General features: G+C 38.2%; 1 protein-coding gene across 13 annotated transcripts in view; it reads right to left on the reverse strand.

Annotated features, from left to right (window-relative positions):
* Positions 1–2046: 2046 nt before the first annotated feature.
* The window catches only part of LOC139762708 (thyrotroph embryonic factor-like), a 258351-nt gene continuing 233838 nt past the window's right edge, over positions 2047–26559 (reverse strand). For 7 of the 13 annotated variants that reach the window (XM_071687711.1, XM_071687705.1, XM_071687703.1 and 4 more), the window contains exons 5-7: positions 19544–19705; positions 16870–16983; positions 2047–4193 (exon numbers count right to left, since the gene is read on the reverse strand). In XM_071687711.1, the coding sequence (XP_071543812.1) occupies positions 16897–16983; positions 19544–19705 (249 nt within the window). In that variant the 3' untranslated portion in view covers positions 2047–4193; positions 16870–16896. The remainder of the gene's footprint in view (positions 4194–16869; positions 16984–19543; positions 19706–26559) is intronic. The other 6 variants (XM_071687712.1, XM_071687707.1, XM_071687701.1 and 3 more) reach the window with 3 other exon arrangements.

Genomic DNA, 26559 nt, shown 5'->3' on the forward strand with positions numbered 1-26559 from the left:
CGTCCTTCATGATCCTTAAATTGCCTGCAGTTTCTTTACCTCCTCCTCTAGGTAACTTTTCCTTCTTTTCAATAGTTTTCCATAACATAAATATTTGTTCCCTGAAGGTTGCTCCTTCATTAATCCCTAACGTTTTTCCCTGTTCATTTAATTGCAGCTATCACGGTGTGATACATTTCCTCATACGAGTACATTACACATTGCAAGCTGTGCTAAAGGTCTAAAAGTGATACCCTAAAGTAATACTTCTGACAGTTTTAGAGCTTTAAAGCACAAAATGCCCTCAAGTCATTAGGACGAGTTAAATGTTCAATTGACAATTACTGTTGCTTTTTGGTAGCAATTTTTTTTTTTTTCAAAGCTGTACTTGTATAAAGTAATTCTTAACCACATTTGCTTACTCTTTTAACAATTGATCTTTAAAAGTATTGAACACTCTTAGGTATTGACTTTGAACTTGGGAAGCTTCACCTTCCAAGTCATGTTTTTAAACTCTCAAAATCTGGTACACACAGTATCCAGTTGATAGGTGCCCATTCAAATTGAACCCCTTCTTTTATAAAGTCTTATTCACATTTCCTGCTTTTGCAAGGTAGCACCAGAAATGGATGAAGAAAAGGCTTCATTCACTCTCATGTGTAATGCACCACAACCACACTTCCCTATCCACAACCAGGCCCCACAGACTTTTCCATGGTTTACCTGGGCTGCTTCAGATGCCTTGTTGTCCAATATGTCGCCCACTGCATATCTTATTGTTCAGTTCGCTCCCTTGTGCATGCCTTTCACTCTCCTGTATATTCAGGCCCCAAGCACTAAACATCTTTTTCACTCCATTCTTCTAGTTTGGTCTTCCCCTTTTCCCATCCACCTCTGACACAAGTATCCTCTTTATCAATCTTTCCTCTCCCATTCTCCTCATATGACCAAACCATATCAGCACACCATTACTTCCCCCTTTCTTTGTATGTACTAGGCCTTGCAAGCAGTAGATCCTCAAAAATCTTGATAATGAAACAGGGAGTACATATAAGAGTGGTTCCCAACCTTAGCATTAGTTTGAAACTTCCTCGTTGAGACTAGAATGTTAAGACAGTAACATTACACCACTCAACCAAAAATGTGAGATTATGTTCCTGTATCTGTTGAAAATACCAGTATATCACCCCATTTCAACTTTTCACAGTACACCTTTGCCAGATGTTGATCGTGCTAGATTAATTGGAGTATATTAGCTCCTCGCTGATTTGGATCAGTCATGCTGACCATATGATCTGTCATGCAACTAGAACATTGCTCATTTTTTAAGGCTGTTACATTTACATGTGACACTGTACAAGTAGTACATCAGTTCACACAAGGTCAGAGTATTGTGGGTACCAAAAACCTTTTCTTAACTAGAATTTACAGACACAGCTTGGAGTATTAAGATGTGATAAGTATGATAAGGAAATCTGTGAGGTTAACTCCATCTGTGGCTGGATCACTTACCAGGCAGTTTAGTTGCCTCCCAAATGCTAAACTGAATGTTGTTAGTCAGCCATCCCATCTGGAATATCATTTCTTAATGATGACCTGTAGTAATTTGCCTTTTTTCAGCATTTTAAAATCTGTCGCTCATAAGTTTTGAAATATAATACACCATTAATAAAGCAAAAAAATGTCATTTTTTGTACCTTCAGTAACATAAAAAACCTGCATTTAAATTCTGATTTCCTAACATAACCCCAAAGACTCGTTCTCCAGGGTTTCCTGCAGCTTCATTGCTGCACCGTTATCCGAAGCATGGAAAGGCTGGACTCCTCTGAAGAGAAGTTCTTTGACATGATTATACTATGATACATAAAGCTTCACTGAAGGAAACTTCATTCATTCCATAACCACAAGTGGGCAGAGTCCAGTCAGGTTCTAAATTTTTGTAACATTACAATCATGAGTAACTTTCACTAGTGCTTATGTTAATCCATTCACTAATCAATTCTTTCTCCGTGATATGATTCAGTGATACAAACTATCACTAACGGAAAGGGAAATCAAAGCACAAGATTTTTGGAACTTATACTTTTATATAACATCTCAGAGTAAGTCACAGGCTAATTGAAAGCAGAATATTGACTAACAAACTTGTACATAATGGCAAATGAGTAACACAAACAATGATCAATGGACTCACAAATGAAAGACAGAATGAAAATAGGAAATACCAGTGAGGAGTGAATGCAATCATCTGTGATGAAGTGGCATACAGTATAATGGCTCATAATATTCATCTTAACTTTTATACTATTTACACTAGACATTTCTTACTACAGTTTATTCTAAAACTAACCTAGAGATAAAATTGTTAACATATATTGTACATCAAGATAATATACCTTTTTCAAGATATCATACATAAATTTTCACCAAAAATATAACTTCTCTTCTCCAATACCTTATTAAACTGTACAATTGACAACATTATAATTGAGCAAGCATCACTATTGTATCGGCAAATGAATGTGGTTCCTAATATATTACAATAGCCAATTAAAAAATAGGAAATGTTTCTACAGTATTCTTAAACGGCTGATGTACCGTAAGACATCACTGCATCCCATCTGCAGGTTAATAAAACCAGTGATCATTACAGTGGGCCCAGCTTGGCCAGTGAAAATTTGGACAAATGACCTACAGCAAATGCAATGAACCATGAATTTTTTACCCTGTTTGATGGAATAATACCCAGTGGATTTAACTGATATTTATTAATTTAGATCTTTGGTAAAATTTCTGGAAAGTTTAATCTTGTGTATGGTCAGTTAAACTTTCAGAAATTAAAATCAGCAACCAATCACTTCCATTGTCATAAGTTTCCAAATGTAATAAAAGAATAAAACTTTTACCTCAGTCACTTATGCTTTGCCTAACAGTGCTGGGCTCAAAGTTAGTGGTGATATAACAAAGTATAAGCTAAGAGTTCCTCAGTTTATATACATGTATGAGTTTATCAGCAAGATGGTTACAGAGTGAAGCAGCCTCATGTTTAGCTGCACTCACTAGGTCAAGAGGTGAAGCAGCCATGTTAGCTGCAATTGCCAAGGGAACCTGTAAATGCCAAAGAGATGTCTCTTGCTCTCAGGACTTGGGCAGTATTAAACTACTGCTGTCCATATATATAGCATACAAGAGGTCACTTGGCACTTACGCCCTGGAGGTGCAAATGCCCATCAAGGTCCTCCAAGATTTGTTAAAATATTAACCTTAATGACTTTGCTCCTGGAACAATTCACCTGAATGACACACCATGGGAACAAGCTTAGTGTCTTAACTTTTGGTGCTGATATAACAGGTATTGGACATTTGTTACTGTATACTGCAGTCAATTAAAGTGTCATATCAGCAGGCATAAAATATAATTTTTATCACTTACTGTCTTTGACAAGTCTCTGAAAATTTTAGGGATAACTATCCCATAATATACATAACACAAGCTACTGCTGGACACGTCACTGAACACAGTGGATATAGATATATATATAATATATTCTGTTACTTATTATATTTTTTCTTTTTTCTTTGTGGTCCAGACCAGTGGACAAAACTGAGCCAGGCTATAGTTAACATGAGACAACTATAATATCCCAGGCACACAAAAGAATTTCAAAATCACTAAAAAAATGAGATCCAACAACTTTGCTGTCTCTGGCAACACTAATTAATTTGTATTGAAAAAGTCTAAATGCATAATATCCAGACCTTTATATAAACATGGCTCAAAGCCTTTCCTGATGTTAACCTATGAATAATTCTCTGCAATACTTAATGCAAAGCTTTTCAAGCTCTGTTTATCTAATGCAGTAATTCATGCTTGATAGGTAAACCCTACTTATCACTCAAGAAAATGGAATCACATTACACCAAGTCTGGTGCCAAGTCTTGACAACCTCATACACATAAACATCAACTTGCCTGGGGTCTAATAAACTGTATTATCCAACACTGAGTTATGTAAATACAGATTACTTGCCTTCACTTTACCCTAAAAACCAAACTTATGCAAATAGGGTACAGTATAATGAGCAAAGCTCATCCTCAGTCATTATCATTTTTTCAAGGTGATGTCCTCACACTTTTTCATACTTCCCTAGACGTGTCTTCAGAGAATCCAACTCTTGCACCACATTTTCCATCTGCATTCTCAGTGCCAAATTCTGATGAAAGAAAAGGTAATCTCATTACTTTCAAAAACCAAGAGAGCAGTTGAATGAAACTGCATAAAGTGAGCATCTTAAGTTAGATGAGGGAAATAATCTGGAGTTCCAAAATATTTTAGTATCCTTTACTTAAGACACATGATTTGAGAAGTGTGCAGTCCTGCAGAGAAATGAATAGAGAAAAGGAAAATGGCTTGACAGTTAGAGCTCACAAAGAAAATGATACCTGTAGATCTGTAATTACATTACCTGCATATGTAATTTAAATTTTCTTTGTTTAGTGAGCAATGCCCTGAGCAACCAAATATAATTTTGCATTTTCTTAAATGAGTCAATCTGACATCTACAGGTGGATTGTTCATGTTCACTAGATGTATTTGTACAGAGGTACAGTATTCCTGATGGTGTTGTATGAATGCAAGGCAGGGGCTACAGATCATAACACATAAAAACTTTATTACACCGTTTCTACTTACTGGAATTCTGTGAACACGGCATCTACACTCTAACAACAACTTGAGTACTTTAACAGCTCCTTAGCATCATGAAAAGTATTCATTTCTTTAATTCTTTCCTTGTATGGCCTGCTCCTTTGTCCTGGTATTACTCTAGTTGCCTTAGGATCTTTACAAGCTTTATCTTGGTCCTCTTGGTATTAAAGATACCAGAACTGTTGTTTCACAGTTACATGTTGTGGTCTTATTATTGTAGTGTTTTAAGAAACAGGTATGATATCTACTATCAGTTTATTGCAATGAATCCTAACACCATCTTTACAGTGGTTGATATATATATGTTTTGTAGATTTCACGCCATAGCTCATCCTCCTTTTCATGAAACTCGGCAAATAAATTTCCAAGGCCCTTATATTTGTATTTTACATCTTCAAAGTATGTTACAAAAATCAGTTTAATTTTAACTGCCACCATTACAACTGCATTAAAAGTTTGTTGGTTTATTTAGACATCTCTAATAATTCTGTTGAATCAGGTACAGAGCATTTGGGGCCATGAAACTCTTCCCTTCCCTTGAATCCAACTGTATTCTGCTTGGAATTGCTGCAAAGCTGTCCATCAGGTTATAGAAATAACTGAAGTTAATGGGACATCTAGCAACTAATCTTTCTAGCCATAAATCAGACAAGCCTTCAATAGCTTTTGTAATTTAGCCTTTCAACCTCTCTTCTGACCTGATCAATCTATGGCTAACTTTACAACTGATAATGCTGCTTTTTCTGGTGCTGTACTTTCCTCAGATTCAATTCTGGAGGATTTTGCTTCAAATCCTTTACTCTAACTTCTTCCTATTGAACCTATGGTATCATCTAAATTTTTTGGACTACATTCTTTGATTTTCTCCTTTTCCATTCCAGAATGAATAGTATCCTTTCTAGCTGCTCCACTGTGGTAGTCACTGATGCAACTGTGTTCCTCAGGGTTCTTCTCACTATACATATCCTCTTCTGTCACTGTTCACCTTTATGCTGATGATTCCATTTTACCCCTGTATTCATCTCGCTTTCCCTTCATTTCTGATCTCATTCTGATTTTCTATTGAATGTATTTCCTTTTGTAATCTAGATAAATTTAGATAAATTTCAGTTCATAACTTCCATTCTATTAGAAGTACTGGGAGTATATTTGTTTCACAGTGCAGTTGTCGAATGTCTTTTGGTTGTGAAGCACCCAGTGATTGTTCTGAGTGCTCTGTTGTGTATGGTTTGCAGCTTTGATATACTGTACTTATAACAAGGTGGATGATCAGACAAGTTTGGCTTGTAAAGTAATGATTTTTTGTCCTTCCCTCTTGAAGCATTTGTATCCAACTGCACTATTTATGCAAGTCTGTTACATCTGTGATGAGTCATGGGAGGCAATGAAAATGTTCCTAAATCTCTACTTTTAGGCATTGGTCTACAATCTGGCAGGGATGTATAGTATTCCTGACGGTGTGTTACAGATGAAAGTTGGGGCTATAGATCATAATATGAAAGATGAATGTGTCAGAAATTAAAAGTCTGAGGACAAATATTTGGTCCTAGGAGGTTGATCAAGTACGAAAAGATAGGGAAAGAGAAAAGAGTGGTAATCAGAATAATGTTGAAAACTGAAGAGGGTGGGCTGAAATGGTTTAGACATTTGTAGAAAGTAAATGAAGAGAGGTTGACAAGGGAATATATGTTTCAGAGGTGGTGGGGATGAGGAGGAGAAGACCAAATTAGAGATGGAAAACATGCACAGAATAGAATGAACAGGAGGGAGATAGTATACCGTGCAAACTGCTGTCAACTGACTGAACCAGGGCATATGAAGTAGTAGGCATGAGAAACTACTATCAAGCACTTTTTTATAATTACATTGTCAAGACTCAGTCTTGAATATGTAAACATACAAAAGTGTTTGACACCATATTATTTTTTGTTTACACAGCCTATGCAGAAATTAAGCACAAGAGGGCTGTCTCCTAAAGTTATTGCAGAAATTGTTTTGTATCTCTTATTATGGAGACCCTGGCAAGTTGTACATTGACAGTGTTAATCATATGTTTAGCATTAATACCATATTGTGTCATAAGCATCAGTTTGTGTCAAGCAACTGTGAGGCTTATGTCTTTAATTCATCTTCACATGATGAGTATCTCTTCTCCATACTTGTCTGCAGTTACCTAGCTCTTGTGCCATCCCATTATGCCCAGAGAAGCTGCAACACATGAGGACATTGCATCAGTGATTGCTTTATACAAGGTAGAGCATAATTTGAAATATATTGCGGAGTTTACAAGTGGTTGGCAGAGCAGTTTAAGGAACTAGGGAAGTTCATTTTACCAAATCCTCCTCCCAAGTATGGAAGGCCAATGTTGATGTTTCCTAAGACCAGTAAAATGATTTGCAAGACAGTTTATGAACTGGCAGACAAACACCAGCGTGCACAGCAATATATTTCAAATTATGCTTTGTATAGTTATCAATACTGCAATGTCCTACTTTGTTGCAAGTCTTCCAGGCATAATAGGATGGCACAGCAGCTAGGTAACTGCAGACAAATGAGAAAAAATACCCAATAAACAGACAAACAGCACAGACTTGAGCCTCATGGATGCAAGACACAAACTGATGGTAATGAAGCATTATCACATTAGTGACATAATTAAGACATGATACATGATTTAACATATTATGCTTGCCACAATCTCTTTACCAAAAGCAAAATATTTTCCACAATGAATTAATCAAGGGCCTTCCCTTAACTTTCAACATATATCCTTCTCCAGGCTGACTGCTATAGGCCTCTCATGAGTTTCTAATGGTTTTCACTTGCATTTAAAATTAAGCTCATGTCTGATTCCACCAATTATCCACAGATGTCAGTAGCATTTTCCCGACTGGGGAAAATGCTACTTACAAGTAGTGCCGATACACTACTTTTCGCATGAAATAGAATAGAAAGAAAGGTTTGTTTGTAGCAGGAAGAATTGGAACTGCAGCTAAGCAACCATCATATTTCTAATGATTTTCTGACAATGAAAAATATAATTTCTAGAGATAAAATTAATAAAAGTTTTGTTTAGGTGGCAGCATTACACATGCCTTCAAATGGCATTCATTTTATAGTAGGTGCTTAGATGATCATGAAGGAATTACGGGAGAAGCATCTTATGATATTTTATGTAAAACATTCTCATACACCAAATAAAACACAAAGCAATGGGAATTTAGTTTTAGAAACTTCACATTGTAGAAAGGCTGATTTTTGGTGATAAAATCATTTAATCATGTAAATGAAGTTCTGCCTTGTAAATATGGAAGTAACATGTATGTATGTATGGAGCGCTCAGTGTGTATGTATAGTGTGAAGTCATACCTAAAAAAAGAAAAAAAAATTACTTCACTTAAGTTGATTTAGTGTGAAATCATGCCTGGAAAAAAATGTACAGTAGGCACCTATACTCCTTCCTGACTTCTCAACTCCCACCAGAGTGACACAGTGGAAAGTATTACTTTCTGTCTGTGTATGTATATGCATAAGGACATGATGTATATATGTGTATATATGAGAGAATACTTCCCACGTATTCCCTGCGTGTCGTAGAAGGCGACTAAAAGGGAAGGGAGCGGGGGGCTGGAAATCCTCCCCTCTCGTTTTTTTTTTTTTTTTTTTTTTTTTTTTTTTTTTTTTTTCCCAAAAAGAAGGAACAGAGAAGAGGTCCAGGTGAGGATATTCCCTCAAAGGCCCAGTCCTCTGTTCTTAACACTACCTCGCTATCGCGGGAAATGGCGAATAGTATGAAAAAAAAAAAAATGAGTGGAAGGGTCATTCTTTGTCTGTTTCCTGCCACTACTTCGCTGATGCAGGAAACAGCGATCATGTATAATAAATAAATATTTTTTTAACTTTCTAAAATGGGAAACAGAAGAAGGAGTCATGGGGGAAGTGCTCATCCTCCTCGAAGGCTCAGACTGGGGTGTCTAAATGTGTGTGGATGTAACCAAGATGTGAAAAAAGGAGAGATAGGTAGTATGTTTGAGGAAAGGAACCTGGATGTTTTGGCTCTGAGTGAAACGAAGCTCAAGGGTAAAGGGGAAGAGTGGTTTGGGAATGTCTTGGGAGTAAAATCAGGGGTTAGTGAGAGGACAAGAGCAAGGGAAAGAGTAGCAGCACTCCTGAAACAGGAGTTGTGGGAGTATGTGATAGAATGTAAGAAAGTAAATTCTCGATTAATATGGGTAAAACTGAAAGTTGATGGAGAGAGATGGGTGATTATTGGTGCATATGCACCTGGGCATGAGAAGAAAGATCATGAGAGGCAAGTGTTTTGGGAGCAGCTGAATGAGTGTGTTAGTGGTTTTGATGCACGAGACCGGGTTATAGTGATGGGTGATTTGAATGCAAAGGTGAGTAATGTGGCAGTTGAGGGAATAATTGGTATACATGAGGTGTTCAGTGTTGTAAATGGAAATGGTGAAGAGCTTGTAGATTTATGTGCTGAAAAAGGACTGGTGACTGGGAATACCTGGTTTAAAAAGTGAGATATACATAAGTATACGAATGTAAGTAGGAGAGATGGCCATAGAGTGTTATTGGGTTACGTGTTAATTGAAAGGCGTGCGAAAGAGAGACTTTTGGATGTTAATGTGCTGAGAGGTGCAACTGGAGGGATGTCTGATCATTATCTTGTGGAGGCTAAGGTGAAGATTTGTATGGGTTTTCAGAAAAGAAGAGTGAATGTTGGGATGAAGAGGGTGGTGAGAGTAAGTAAGCTTGGGAAGGAGACTTGTGTGAGGAAGTACCAGGAGAGACTGAGTACAAAATGGAAAAAGGTGAGAACAATGGAAGTAAGGGGAGTGGGGGAGGAATAGGATGTATTTAGGGAATCAGTGATGGATTGCGCAAAAGATGCTTGTGGCATGATAAGAGTGGGAGGTGGGTTGATTAGAAAGGGTAGTGAGTGGTGGGATGAAGAAGTAAGATTATTAGTGAAAGAGAAGAGAGAGGCATTTGAACGATTTTTGCAGGGAAAAAATGCAATTGAGTGGGAGATGTATAAAAGAAAGAGACAGGAGGTCAAGAGAAAGGTGCAAGAGGTGAAAAAGAGGGCAAATGAGAGTTGGGGTGAGAGAGTATCATTAAATTTTAGGGAGAATAAAAAGATGTTCTGGAAGGAGGTAAATAAAGTGCGTAAGACAAGGGAGCAAATGGGAACTTCAGTGAAGGGCGCAAATGGGGAGGTGATAACAAGTAGTGGTGATGTGAGAAGGAGATCGAGTGAGTATTTTGAAGGTTTGTTGAATGTGTTTGATGATAGAGTGGCAGATATAGGGTGTTTTGGTCGAGGTGGTGTGCAAAGTGAGAGGGTTAGGGAAAATGATTTGGTAAACAGAGAAGAGGTAGTAAAAGCTTTGCGGAAGATGAAAGCCGGCAAGGCAGCAGGTTTGGATGGTATTGCAGTGGAATTTATTAAAAAAGGGGGTGACTGTATTGTTGACTGATTGGTAAGGTTATTAAATGTATGTATGACTCATGGTGAGGTGCCTGAGGATTGGCAGAATGCGTGCATAGTGCTATTGTACAAAGGCAAAGGGGATAAGAGTGAGTGCTCAAATTACAGAGGTATAAGTTTGTTGAGTATTCCTGGTAAATTATATGGGAGGGTATTGATTGAGAGGGTGAAGGCATGTACAGAGCATCAGATTGGGGAAGAGCAGTGTGGTTTCAGAAGTGGTAGAGGATGTGTGGATCAGGTGTTTGCTTTGAAGAATGTATGTGAGAAATACTTAGAAAAGCAAATGGATTTGTATGTAGCATTTATGGATCTGGAGAAGGCATATGATAGAGTTGATAGAGATGCTCTGTGGAAGGTATTAAGAATATATGGTGTGGGAGGAAAGTTGTTAGAAGCAGTGAAAAGTTTTTATCGAGGATGTAAGGCATGTGTAGGAAGAGGAAAGTGATCGGTTCTCAGTGAATGTAGGTTTGCGGCAGGGGTGTGTGATGTCTCCATGGTTGTTTAATTTGTTTATGGATGGGGTTGTTAGGGAGGTGAATGCAAGAGTTTTGGAAAGAGGGGCAAGTATGAAGTCTGTTGTGGATGAGGGAGCTTGGGAAGTGAGTCGGTTGTTGTTCGCTGATGATACAGCGTTGGTGGCTGATTCATGTGAGAAACTGCAGAAGCTGGTGACTGAGTTTGGTAAAGTGTGTGAAAGAAGAAAGTTAAGAGTAAATGTGAATAAGAGCAAGGTTATTAGGTACAGTAGGGTTGAGGGTCAAGTCAATTGGGAGGTAAGTTTGAATGGAGAAAAACTGGAGGAAGTAAAGTGTTTTAGATATCTGGGAGTGGATCTGGCAGCGGATGGAACCATGGAAGCAGAAGTGAATCATAGGGTGGGGGAGGGGGCGAAAATCCTGGGAGCCTTGAAGAATGTGTGGAAGTCGAGAACATTATCTCGGAAAGCAAAAATGGGTGTGTTTGAAGGAATAGTGGTTCCAACAATGTTGTATGGTTGCGAGGCGTGGGCTATGGATAGAGTTGTGCGCAGGAGGGTGAATGTGCTGTAAATGAGATGTTTAAGGACAATGTGTGGTGTGAGGTGGTTTAATCGAGTAAGTAATGTAAGGGTAAGAGAGATGTGTGGAAATAAAAAGAGCGTGGTTGAGAGAGCAGAAGAGGGTGTTTTGAAATGGTTTGGGCACATGGAGAGAATGAGTGAGGAAAGATTGACCAAGAGGATATATGTGTCAGAGGTGGAAGGAACGAGGAGAAGTGGGAGACCAAATTGGAGGTGGAAAGATGGAGTGAAAAAGATTTTGTGTGATCGGGGCCTGAACATGCAGGAGGGTGAAAGGAGGGCATAATTCATACTGTCTGCCTTTATTTATTACCATCGCCACCTCGCCACACATGGAATAACAACCCCCTCCCCTCTCATGTGTGCGAGGTAGCGCAAGGAAAAGACTATATATATATATATATATATATATATATTATATTTATGGCTTTGGAGAAGGCATATCATAGAGTTGATAGAGATGCTCTGTGGAAGGTATTAAGAATAATATATGGTGTGGGAGGCAAGTTGTTAGAAGCAGTGAAAAGTTTTTATTAAGGATGTAAGGCATGTGTACGAGTAGGAAGAGAGGAAAGTGATTGGTTCTCAGTGAATGCTGGTTTGTGGCAGGGGTGCGTGATATCTCCATGGTTGTTTAATTTGTTTATGGATGGGGTTGTTAGGGAGGTGAATGCAAAAGTTTTAGAAAGGGGCAAGTATGCAGTCAGTTGTAGATGTGAGAGCTTGGGAAGTGAATCAGTTGTTGTTTGCTGATGACACTGCACTGGTGGCTGATTCAGGTGAGAAACTGCAGAAACTGGTGAATGAGTTTGGTAAAGCATGTGAAAGAAGAAACCTGAGAGTAAATGTGAATAAGAGCAAGGTTATTAGATACAGTAGGGTTGAAGGACAAGTCAATTGGGAGCTAAGTTTGAACGGAGAAAAACTGGAGGAAGAAGTGTTTTAGATATCTGGGATTGGATTTGGCAGCAGATGGAACCATGGAAGCGGAAGTGAATCATAGGGTGAGGGAGGGGGCAAAAGTTCTGGGAGTGTTTAAAAATGTGTGGAAGTAGAGAACGTTATCTTGGAAAGCAAAAATGGGTATGTTTGAAGGAATAGTGGTTCCAACAATGTTATGTGGTTGCGAGGTGTGGGCTATAGATAGAGTTGTGCGCAGGAGGGTGGATATGCTGGAAATGAGATGTTTGAGGACAATATGTGGTGTGAGGTGGTTTGATTAAGTAATAATAGGGTAAGAGAGATGTGTGGTAATAAAAAGAGTGTGGTTGAGAGAGCAGGAGAGGGTGTTTTGAAATGGTTTGGTCACAAGGAGAGAATGAGTGAGAAAAGATTGACCAAGAGGATGTATGTGTCAGAGGTGGAGGGAAAGATGGGGTGAAAAAGATTTTGAGTGATCGGGGCTTGAACATGCAGGAGAGTGAAAGGTGTGCAAGGAAAAGAGTGAATTGGAGCAATGTGGTGTACCAGGGTCGATGTGCTGTCAATGGATTGAAACAGGGCATGTGAAGGGGTAAACCATGGAAAGTTCTGTGGGGCCTGGATGTGAAAAGGAAGCTGTGGTTTTGGTGCATTATACATGACAGCTAGAGACTGATTGTGAACAAATGTGGCCTTTGTTTTCTTTTCCTTGGGCTACCTCACGCACATGTGGGGGGAGGCGGTTGTCATTTCATGTGTGGCGGGGTGGCGACGACGGGAATGAATAAGGGCAGACAGTATGAATTATGTACATGTATATATATGTATATGTCTGTGTGTGTATATGTTGAGATGTATATACCTACACGTCCACACACGCAAATAGACATACCTATACATCTCAATGTATACATATATATACACACACAGACATATACATATATACACATGTACATAATTCATACTGTCTGCCTTTATTTATTACCATCGCCACCTCGCCACACATGGAATAACAAACCCTCCCCTCTCATGTGTGCGAGGTAGCGCAAGGAAAAGACTACAAAGGCCCCATTCATTCACACTCAGTCTCTAGCTGTCATGTAATAATGCACCGAAACCACAGCTCCCTTTCCACATCCGGGCCCCACAGAACTTTCCATGGTTTATCCCAGACGCTTCACAAGCCCTGGTTCAATCCACTGCACTGACAGCACATCGACCCCAGTATACCACATCGTTCCAATTCACTCTATTCCTTGCACGCCTTTCATCCTCGTGCATGTTCAGGCCCCAATCACTCAAAATCTTTTTCACTCCATCTTTCCACCTCAATTTTGGTCTCCCACTTCTCGTTCCCTCCACCTCTGACACATTTCCTCTTGGTCAATCTTTCCTCACTCATTCTCTCCACGTGACCAAACCATTTCAAAACACCCTATTCTGCTCTCTCAACCACACTCTTTTTATTTCCACACATCTCTCTTACCCTTACATTAATTACTTGATCAAACCACCTCACACCACATATTGTCCTCAAACATCTCATTTCCAGCACATCCACCCTCCTGCGCACAACTCTATCCATAGCCCACGCCTCGCAACCATACAACATTGTTGGAACCACTATTCCTTCAAACATACCCATTTTTGCTTTCCGAGATAATGTTCTCGACTTCCAAACATTCTTCAAGGCTTCCAGAATTTTTGCCCCCTCCCCCACCCTATGATTTACTTCCACTTCCATGGTTCCATCCGCTGCCAGATCCACTCCCAGATATCTAAAACACTTTACTCCTCCAGTTTTTCTCCATTCAAACTTACCTCCCAACTGACTTGACCCTCAACCCTACTGTACCTAATAACCTTGCTCTTATTCACATTTACTCTCAACTCTCTTCTTTCACACACTTTACCAAACTGAGTCACCAGCTTCTGCAGTTTCTCACATGAATCAGCCACCAGCGCTGTAACATCAGCGAACAACAACTGACTCACTTCCCAATCTCTCTCATCCACAACAGACTGCATATTTGCCCCTCTTTCCAAAACTCTTGCATTCACCTCCCTAACAACCCCATCCATAAACAATATATATTTATTTATTTATTTATTTTGCTTTGTCACTGTCTCCCGCGTTAGCGAGGTAGCACAAGGAAACAGATGAAAGAATGGCCCAGCCCACCCACATACACATGTATATACATACATGTCCACACACAGCACATATACATACCTATACATCTCAATATATATATATATATATATATATATACACAGACATATACATATATACCCATGTACATAATTCATACTGTCTGCCTTTATTCATTTCCATCGCCACCCTGCCACACATGGAATAACAACCCCCCCATATATATATATATTATATATATATATATATTATATATATATATATATATATATATATGTATGTTCTTACGCTACCTTGCTAACGCGGGAAATGGCAAATAGTATGAAAATATATATATATATATATATATATATATATATATATATATATATATATATATATATATATATATATATATATATATATATATATATTCTTCTTTTAAACTATTCGCCATTTCCCGCGTTAGCGAGGTAGCATTAAGAACAGAGGACTGGGCCTTTGTGGGATATCCTCACCTGGCCCCCCTCTGTTCCTCCTTTTGGAAAATTAAAAAAAAAACAAGAGGGAAGAATTCTTAATCCCCTATCCCCAGGGATAATATATATATATATATATATATATATATATATATATATATATATTCAGAAGAGGAGTGTTTCTTGACCTGTGCAATGCATGCGTTAAGCTGTTTGTAGATGGGGTAGTGTGGAAGGATCTTAGGAGTTATGGGTAGGTTTGTATCATAATAAGGGTGGGTAGTGAATCAGTAGATGTTTGCAGTTGACATGGTTTTGGTGAGGGACTCCTGATACTCCAGAAGCTGGTAACACTGTGTGTGTGTGGATGGAGACAGACAAGCCACTGCATTGGCCATAAATACTAAAGAATGGAAGAGAGAACTTGTTGGAAATGAATTGCTTCAGGGTATTACAATGTATATGGCCGACTGATTTTGTAATGATTGACTATTACAAAGAGATGGCGAGTAAACATAAAATGACAAGAGAACTGACCAGGGTGTGCAGAAATGGTTCAGACATCTGAAGAAGTATATCTGGTGCATACCTGCTGTAGTGTTGGGGAACTTCACCCCCACCAGCCTGGGATGTGCCCAAGTTGTTGGCTTTGGTTGTTGGAAAACTAGGCTGTTATACTTTATGGGTACTTGTTCAGTACACTTTCAAAGCTCTCCACTATGCATCCCATCCTGTTTCTGATGATATTAGGGCCCTGGATGTTTAAGGTGTTCTCTCTTATTGTGCATTTTAATTTCATTAGTAGTATTTTACAAAGTCTTCTATGCCTGTCGTGTCAGAAGGGGGATGTTATTTCCTAATGTAAGTTTGGAACCATGCCTTCTCGGATTTTCCAGGTATAGATGATGACATAACCCTCTCGTCTTTCCTCCAGATGAGTGAAGAAAATCAAGCTCAACATGTCAAAAGTGGTGGGAAGAAGAGGGAGGGGATGACCAAGAGACAGGTGGATTGATGGGAGTCATATAGGTTTCTGGGGTCTAATGTATGGGGGTTAGAGGCACAGGAGGGAATGAGCTGCATTGATGGGGTATGCATGGGGTTATATGCTGTAATTGGGATGAACTAGGACATTTAAAGCATCAAGGTAAATTATGAGAGCCTATGGGGCTTAGCTGAGGATGGTATACTCTCTTTTAGGTGCATTATATATGACATCTAGAAAGTGTGTTTTCCAGTGAGGCTCTATTAGTCTGTTCCTGACATTATCTTGCTATGGCTGGAAAAGCAGTTGTATTATAATCTATTATCAATGTTATTATGTATCAATGCAAGAAGCTTAAAGGTATTAATGACTGGCAGAATTATGGAAAAAATAATCAAATCTGAGGGGAGACCACCAAGTCCATTGAATGAACCCAAAAAATTTGAAACAGCCAATCAAGCAAATGTAAAAAAAAATTTCAGGTAGTATACATTATTATATAGTTCTTTCCATGAAATACATGGAAATATGTTGTTAAATTCCAAAATTTTATTTAGATTTACAGGAAATGAAGAAAAACTCAGGTCATAAGGGTCTTGAACAATACTGTAGTTTAAAAATGCATGATTTCTTGGGACCAAGGGAATAATGTTTGCCTGGATGATGGACTTCATATACCATGACCTTCCAGTGAAATGAGAATAAACCATTCCATTTGCATCCCATCTACAACTCCCTGCAATTTCTTTTTTGTAACATTTTTATGAACACACTTTACAAGAGTCCAAGAATGTTTAATCAACTCGAAGATATGTCCCACCTTAAAGTATCAATTCTACAATCAATTGTAAGGCATACACCTTGAACATTATCCTTGTAAGTAGTATTTACAGTATTAGAAGAATATCACAGTTCCAATTACGATGGAAAAATTTTTTATGAAATTAGTAAAACGGAAGAGTATGTAACCAAGGGTACATGTGTGGTTGTACAAGAGAGGGGTATGTCAGTACATGTGTAAAGTTTACTTCCTTTTTGTGGCCATCTCTAAAATCTATATAATTTCCATAGTCAATAAAAAGCAAAATCCTAACCAGAAAATTGCGAGTAGTTGTCGTGTATTAAACAGCCTCATACATTGCCAGCCTCTTCTTAAGCGACTCCAATACTGCTTGAGCCTTCTGCAGCTCTGCAGTCAGGGCATTATTCTGCATGGGAGAGAAACAAAGTAGTCAATAAACTTACCGAAGGTCATTTTTCTCAGCTCCCATCGTCTACCAGAAATAACGTAGAATACGTGAGTGCCAGTGCTCTTCCTTTGCATTAAACTAAAGAAAGGAAACTGTCACGATTCATGTGGCAGCTCCATAAACAAAAATAAATATACAAAAGCTTTAATGTCTCCTCTGCAATGGGCTTCATACCCAGCAATTAATGACAAAATAGTGTGACAATTTTCCTGAACCAAATTATCAAGAGTATATTATGCTCATTCTTGAAAGTTGTAATTAAACAGAGCATTCCATTATGAGCATTTACATAAATATACATTTTAAATACATGTTCACTGATGTGAGTACATACATATATATACTTTCAATCTTTATAAACTTAATCACAGTTTCCTGTGTTTACAAGGTAGCACCAGGAACAGATGAAGAAAGGCTGCTTTTGCTCATGTCAATTCTCTAGCTTTTCATGTATAATGAACCAAAATCACAACTCCCTACCCACAATTATGCCCCACAAACCTTTCTATGGTTTACCTCTGCCACTTAACATAGCCTAGTTGATTCCACTGACAGCACATCAACCCCTGTATACCATATTGTTCCAATTCACTCTAGCCTGTGTACACCTTTCACCCTCCTGCACGTTCAGGCCCTGATTGCTCAAAAGCTTTTTCACTCCATCCTACCTTCTATAGTTCGTTTTCCATGTTCCCTCTACTTCTGACACATACATATATCTTTTCAACCTTTCCTCACTCATTCTCTGTATGTCCAAGTCATTTCAGCACATCCTCTTCTACTCTCTCAACCACATTCTTTTTATTGATCAAACCACCTCACACCACATATTGTCCTCCAACATTTCATTTCCAACACATCCACCCTCCTCTGCACATTTCATTTCCAACACATCCACCCTCCTCTGCACAGCCTCAGCTATAGCCCATGCCTTTCATGCATAAAATATTGTTGGGAATACTATTCCTTCAAACATACCCATTTTTGCCCTCCCAGATAACCTCTCCACACATTCTTCAGCACTTCCAGAACCTTCACCCCCTTCCCCCCACCCTATTACTCCTGCTTCCATATATATATATTCCTTCCTTTCATACTTGTTTGCTCTTTCCTGCATTAGTGAAGTAGTGTCAGGAACAGATGAAAAAAAGGCCTCACTTGTCCATCCAGTCATACATGTACACCATTAGCTGTAAATGGACACAGTGAATAACTGGTTCTCTCTCTTAATCTTATAAACCATGGACCCATTTTACCCAGCTCTTTGGAGCTTCAAGACTGCCCTCTATCTAATAAAGAGCAGGGAAATTAAGGACTCCTTTGGCAATAAAAGATCCTATATGAGACTACTCCTTTTCATTCACAGACATACAATTTTGCTTGCAACTTTTTACGTCTTTTCACATGAAGGTAGAGTCAAGCAACATCCCCTCTAATAAGACACAAATGCTATAAAATGCAGATTTACCAATTCTAGAAACCACACAAAACAAAGCGCTCAGAACAATAACCACATGCTTTGCAACCACGTACTTTCACCACCTATCCAACTGCACTATCACCCACCCATCCAAATCAAATCATTAACCATCCACCAACCTTCACATATGCATAAAAAGCTCACCTCAGCCTTGCACTTGAACCACCTGTACTAACAGATGCCCCATCCCCAGGCAAACACCAATACTATAGCAAAACTTGTCTTCATTAAAATGACATAACCATTAAATAACCATCCCCCCAAAAATAATCTTAGGGTACATTCCCCCTATGTACACCAGTTTTTAGCTTCTCCCAAGACAGACAAAAATAACATTCTCATCTGTATTTTAGACAAAAAAACTTTCTCGTGTATTTTGGACACCACATGACAAACATTGATTCAACACATCACAAGACTCCTCATGCTCAAGACATAACTTCCACACACAACACCTAATCCCTAAGCTGTCTTGCACTTACTCAACCAGGAGACACACACAAGGATTAGTTGCATATATAATGTCACAATTCACTCACAAATTCTCAGTTTATGCCCTGCATGAAAGCGTAGATAAGCTTCAAAGTAATAAGAGCACCCCTAATTTATCCTTTTACACAGTAAGTTGATTTAAGTGAAACACTTCTGCTCACAACGCTACCCTCACATGACATGTTTCAACACACGAACAAAAATCCTTCCGCTAGCATGTTCATCAAAATTACCTATGTTACATACAAAATCTCTTTCAAACTATCTTGTAAAGCTTTTCTATGTGTATTCTCCTGGTGCTTTCTTCATATCTTTCCAATATTTTCAGTCTTTACTTTATCTTATCCCTGATGTCCAACTATACCATGTATGTTAGCAAAGTTGGATGATCATAAATTCAGAACCATATCACAGCACTCTTACTTTTGACCACTATCATATTTTTTAATTTCAACTGTTAAAAATGTACATTTCACTTGTGTTCAGTGAAAACATAGGGGCAGGTATGAAACCCAGAGCAGTGAGCACTATAAGAAATCAGCTTACCTCTTTCTCTAAGAAGTTGGCACGCATAGCAATCTGGTTTTCCTTGAGCCTACGTGCATCACGGGAACGCTTGGCAGCCATATTATTCTTGCGGCGCCGGGCCCAATACTTCTCATCTTTCAGTTCATTTGGAACAAACTGCAACATACACGTAACACCACACTGTGGCAAAACATATTAATGCTTTCCTATTACTACTGAACTGGCATTTACATTACCTTTTTCAAACACTTTATTATTTGAAGAATAATATATGTTTGAGATATCTTTTTGAGTTTATAATTTAAAATTATCTTATTGTCATAACTTCATTCCAAAAGTGTGAAGAATAAGTAAACTCGAAACTGACTGATTTCCTAAAAACCAAATCATTAAAAGATCAGAATTACTGAATTACTTTGAACAAAATTAACATAGTTTCATTACACTAATGATCAATGACAGTTTGTATTATCTTTACATTTAACAAATGGTGAACAGAGAAAACTATACCAAGCTATGACTATTCTGCTTTCCTGAAAAATGGGCTATTTTCCAAGGGACACACACCCTAATGTTTATTAGTTTATTTGTAAAATAGTGAAAATACATTTACAATAAGTTCTCTGAATATAATTCACGTCTTGTTACTTTTAACACCAAACTACTTCTCATATATGATTTAAGTACTGTCAATTCCCATTTATCTGGAAACAGCTGTTCTTAAGGATACTACCTAAATAACCAAACTTCATTGGTATCTGAAAATGGATATAACTTTAAATATGCTTTAGTTTCCAAGTTTATTGGGTGAAATGTAAGTGCATATATATATATATATATATATATATATATATATATATATATATATATATATATATATGGTCACATCAAACAATTGCAGAAGCATAGGACATCTCTTTTAAGCAATTTTCAGTCTTGCAGTACATATTTAAGTATATATTTAGTGAACAGATGTTTAACTTCGGTTCAAACTGTTTGGTAACATTATTTCCATGCTTTCCAGCTCCAGAAGTTTAAATCATTTGTGTTCTTTGAAGACATTTATCATATCTTGTGCAGGTGCACTACACCACTGTGATCATCTTTAACATAACTATACCTTAAAAAAAATAAAAAATCCTTGTGTGTCATGTGACTGTCTTTGACATAACTATACTCTAAAAAAACAAAGTGCCTAATGTGTCATGCTAACCAAATGTATACTTTTATCTAATAGGCCATAACGAAGATCTAATGGACGTTTCTGTGTTTCAGATTTGCATTCTGGCAGCAGCTTTGGGCTCAAGTATTTTGTATCAACCACCTGTGCACTGTCAGTGAACGAAAGCAACAATACAAACACACGATGCAATCATATGAATCCTGCATTATATGTACATCAGTTTTACATTGTTCAAAGCAAGATGCAACTTTGTACTGTTTAACTCAGTACCATCCTTTCAACAGCACAATGGTGACTTAGGTTAGTGTTTGTTTACTTTTAAAAGCCAAACATCAGCAAAGGAGTGGCTATGTATTACTTTCTAAATTATTATGGAAGTAGAAGATGAATGGGAAAGAAAGGAGGGTGAACTGAAAGTTTAAATGGAAGTGTAATAAATGCAGTCCTGTGTAAATGTTTAGACAAAGACCACTGAAAGTGCAGAATTAAGACAGAAGAAACAGGCATATGGTAGAATGCTTGAAAGGATTGTATAAGATGTGTAAGCAAAATGTTAAGAAGCTGATACAAGAAAGCAAACTTGAGCAAAACGTTTAGGTAAGAGGGGCAAGTATGAAGTCTGTTGTGGATGAGGGAGCTTGGGAAGTGAGTCAGTTGTTGTTCGCTGATGATACAGCGCTGGTGGCTGATTCATGTGAGAAACTGCAGAAGCTGGTGACTGAGTTTGGTAAAGTGTGTGAAAGAAGAAAGTTAAGAGTAAATGTGAATAAGAGCAAGGTTATTAGGTACAGTAGGGTTGAGGGTCAAGTCAATTGGGAGGTAAGTTTGAATGGAGAAAAACTGGAGTAAGTAAAGTGCTTTAGATATCTGGGAGTGGATCTGGCAGCGGATGGAACCATGGAAGCAGAATTGAATCATAGGGTGGGGGAGGGGGCAAAAATCCTGGGAGCCTTGAAGAATGTGTGGAAGTCAAGAACATTATCTCGGAAAGCAAAAATGAGTATGATTGAAGGAATATTGGTTCCAACAATGTTATATGGTTGCGAGGCGTGGGCTATAGATAGAGTTGTGCGGAGGAGGGTGGATGTGCTGGAAATGGGATGTTTGAGGACAATGTGTGGTGTGAGGTGGTTTGATCGAGTAAGTAACGTAAGGGTAAGAGAGATGTGTGGAAATAAAAAGAGCGTGGTTGAGAGAGCAGAAGAGGGTGTTTTGAAATGGTTTGGTCACATGGAGAGAATGAGTGAGGAAAGATTGACAAAGAGGATAAATGTGTCAGAAGTGGAGGGAAAGAGGAGAAGTGGGAGACCAAATTGGAGGTGGAAAGATGGAGAGAAAGATTTTGAGCGATCGGGGCCTGAACATGCAGGAGGGTGAAAGGCGTGCAAGGAGTAGAGTGAATTGGAACGATGTGGTATACCAGGGTCGACGTGCTGTCAATGGATTGAAGCAGGGCATGTGAAGTGTCTGGGGTAAACCATGGAAAGTTTTGTGGGGCCTGGATGTGGAAAGGGAGCTGTGGTTTCGGGGCATTATACATGACAGCTAGAGACTGTGAAAGAATGTGGCCTTTGTTGTCTTTTCCTAGCGTTACCTCGTGCACATGTGGGGTGAGGGGGTTGTCATTTCATGTGTGGCGGGGTGACGATGGGAATGAATAAAGGCAACAAGTATGAATTATGTACATGTGTATATAGGTATGTGTCTGGGTATGTATATATATGTATATGTTGAAATGTATAGGTATGTATATAAGCGTGTGTGGACATGAATGTGTATATGTGTGGGTTGGGCCATTCGTTTGTCTGTTTCCTTGCACTACCTCGCTGATGCAAGAGACACCGAGAAAGTATAATAAAAAAATAATAACATATTTTGCTATGAGTCCACAGAAAATGAAACACGATAAGTTCCCAAGTGCACTTTCATATAATAATCACATAATAAGAGGAGATACAAAAAAGAAATATAACAGCCAGATAATATGCAACAATGAACAGGAGTATCTAGGACACCATTTCCTAAACAAGCGAATATTACACAAAAATGCACTTGGAAACTTATCACACTTCATTTCCTGATGAATTCGTTCCAATATATATTTATCATTATTATCAATATTGTTTATTATTATTATTATTATACTTTGCCACTGTCTCCTGTGTTATTGAGGTAGAGCAAGGAAACAAACGAAATAATGGCACAACCCACCCATATACACACAAATGCCAATACACGCACATATACATACCTATACATTTCAACATACACATATATATACATACACAGATATATTACATATATACACATGTACATATTCATTCTTGCTGCCTTCATCCATTCCCATCACCACCCAGCCAAACATGAAATGGCATCCCTGTCCCCTGTGTGCGTGTGAGGTAGAGCTTTCCGAGATAATGTTCTTGACTTCCACACATTCTTCAAGGCTCCCAGGATTTTTGCCCCCTCCCCCACCCTATGATTCACTTCCGCTTCCATGGTTCCATCCGCTTCCAGATCCACTCCCAGATATCTAAAATATATATATATATATATTTATATATATTTTGCTTTCTCGCTGTCTCCCGCGTTTGGGAGGTAGCGCAAGGAAACAGACAAAAGAAATGGCCCAACCCACCCCCATACACATGTATATACATACGTCCACACACGCAAATATACATACCTACACAGCTTTCCATGGTTTACCCCAGATGCATCTTCACATGCCCTGATTCAATCCACTGACAGCACGTCAACCCCGGTATACCACATCGATCCAATTCACTCTATTCCTTGCCCTCCTTTCACCCTCCTGCATGTTCAGGCCCTGATCACACAAAATCTTTTTCACTCCATCTTTCCACTTCCAATTTGGTCTTCCACTTCTCCTCGTTCCCTCCACCTCCGACACATATATCCTCTTGGTCAATCTTTCCTCACTCATTCTCTTCATGTGCCCAAACCATTTCAAAACACCCTCTTCTGCTCTCTCAACCACGCTCTTTTTATTTCCACACATCTCTCTTATCCTTACGTTACTTACTCGATCAAACCACCTCACACCACACACTGTCCTCAAACATCTCATTTCCAGCACATCCATCCTCCTGTGCACAACTCTATCCATAGCCCAGGCCTCGCAACCATACAACATTGTTGGAACCACTATTCCTTCAAACATACCCATTTTTGCTTTCCGAGATAATGTTCTCGACTTCCACACATTCTTCAAGGCTCCCAGGATTTTCGCCCCCTTCCCCACCCTATGATCCACTTCCGCTTCCATGGTTCCATCCGCTGCCAGATCCACTCCCAGATATCTAAAACACTTCACTTCCTCCAGTTTTTCTCCATTCAAACTTACCTCCCAATTGACTTGACCCTCAACCCTACTGTACCTAATTACCTTGCTCTTATTCACATTTACTCTTCCCAAGCTCTCTCATCCCCAACAGACTTCATACTTGCCCCTCCTTCCAAAACTCTTGCATTCACCTCCCTAACAACCCCATCCATAAACAAATTAAACAACCATGGAGACATCACACACCCCTACCGCAAACCTACATTCACTGAGAACCAATCACTTTCCTCTCTTCCTACACGTACACATGCCTTACATCCTCGATAAAAACTTTTCACTGCTTCTAACAACTTGCCTCCCACACCATATATTCTTAATACCTTCCACAGAGCATCTCTATCAACTCTATCATAAGCCTTCTCCAGATCCATAAATGCTACATACAAATCCATTTGCTTTTCTAAGTATTTCTCACATACATTCTTCAAAGCAAACACCTGATCCACACATCCTCTACCACTTCTGAAACCACACTGCTCTTCCCCAATCTGATGCTGTGTACATGCCTTCACCCTCTCAATCAATACCCTCCCATATAATTTACCAGGAATACTCAACAAACTTATACCTCTGTAATTTGAGCACTCACTCTTATCCCCTTTGCCTTTGTACAATGGCACTATGCAAGCATTTTGCCAGTCCTCAGGCAGCTCACCATGAGTCATACATACATTTAATAACCTTACCAACCAGTCAATAATACAGTCACCCCCTTTTTTAATAAATTCCACTGCAAAACCATCCAAACCTGCTGCCTTGCCAGCTTTCATCTTCCGCAAAGCTTTTACTACCTCTTCTCTGTTTACCAAATCATTTTCCCTAACCCTCTCACTTTGCACACCACCTCGACCAAAACACCCTATATCTGCCACTCTATCATCAAACACATTCAACAAACCTTCAAAATACTCACTCCATCTCCTTCTCACATCACCACTACTTGTTATCACTTCCCCATATTATATATATATATATATATATTATATATATATATATATAATATTCCTACGAGTCCACGGGGAAAATGAAGCATGAAAAGATCCCAAGTGCACTTTCGTGTAATAATCACATCATCAGGGGAGACACAAGAGAGGAATATAACAGTCAGTTCATATACATCGAAGCGACGAAGCTAGGACGCCATCTTCAATGTATATGAACTAACTGTTATATTCCTCTCTTGTGTCTCCCCTGATGATGTGATTATTACACGAAAGTGCACTTGGGAACTTTTCGTGTTTCATTTTCTCCGTGGACTCGTAGGAATATCTTGATCACACGCAAAATTGTGATTCTTTCCAATAAATATATATATATATATATATATATATATATATATATATATATATATTGTTGGAAAGGATAACAATTTTGCGGGTGATCAAGATATTCCTATGACACGAGAGAAATATAACAGTTAGTTGATATACATCGAAGAGACGAAGCTAGGACGCCATTTGGTAAACATGTGATTGTCGAAAAGATGTGATTATTACACAAAAATGCACTTGGGAACTTTTCGTATTTCATTTTCCCCGTGGACTCATAGGAATATATATATATATATATATATATATATATATATATATATATATATATATATATATATATATATTCCTACGAGTCCAAAGGGACTCGTAAGAATATCTTGATCACACGCAAAATTGTGATTCTAATATATATATATATATATATATATATATATATATATATATATATATATATATATATATATATATATATATATATATATTCCTATGAGTCCACAGGGAAAATGAAATACAATAAGTTCCCAAGTGCACATATTTTATTCTTGTATCTCCCCTGATGATGTGATTAATACATGAAAATGCACTTGGTTACTTAATGAGCTTCATTTCCCTGTAGAGTTATAGGACTATATATATATATATATATATATATTTTTCTTTTCTTTCAAACTGTTCGCCATTTCCCGCATTAGCGAGGTAGCGTTAAGAACAGGGGACTGGGCCTTTGAGGGAATACCCTCACCTGGCCCAATTCTCTGTTCCTTCTTTTTGGGGGGAAAAAAAAAAAAAAAAAAAAAAAAAATTTCTATATGTTGTATTTAGATGTGACTATCTTTAATGAGATTGTAAATTCATCATTTATCTTTTGTGTTTTTCTCTTTGCAGATTTGTGGTGATGATGATGGCTGCGCAAAGGCGAAAGCTTCGATATAATAAATGTTGGTCTACGAACACGTTTGAGTACCTAATATATATATATATATATATATATATATATATATATATATATATATATATATATATATATATATTCCTATGAGTCCACAGGGAAAATGAAATACAATAAGTTCCCAAGTGCACATATTTTATTCTTGTATCTCCCCTGATGATGTGATTAATACATGAAAATGCACTTGGTTATTTAATGAGCTTCATTTCCCTGTAGAGTTATAGGACTATATATATATATAAAACCAATTTCTATATGTTGTAT

Source organism: Panulirus ornatus, chromosome 44, assembly GCF_036320965.1.
Source record: "Panulirus ornatus isolate Po-2019 chromosome 44, ASM3632096v1, whole genome shotgun sequence".
Taxonomy (NCBI): Eukaryota; Metazoa; Arthropoda; class Malacostraca; order Decapoda; family Palinuridae; genus Panulirus; species Panulirus ornatus.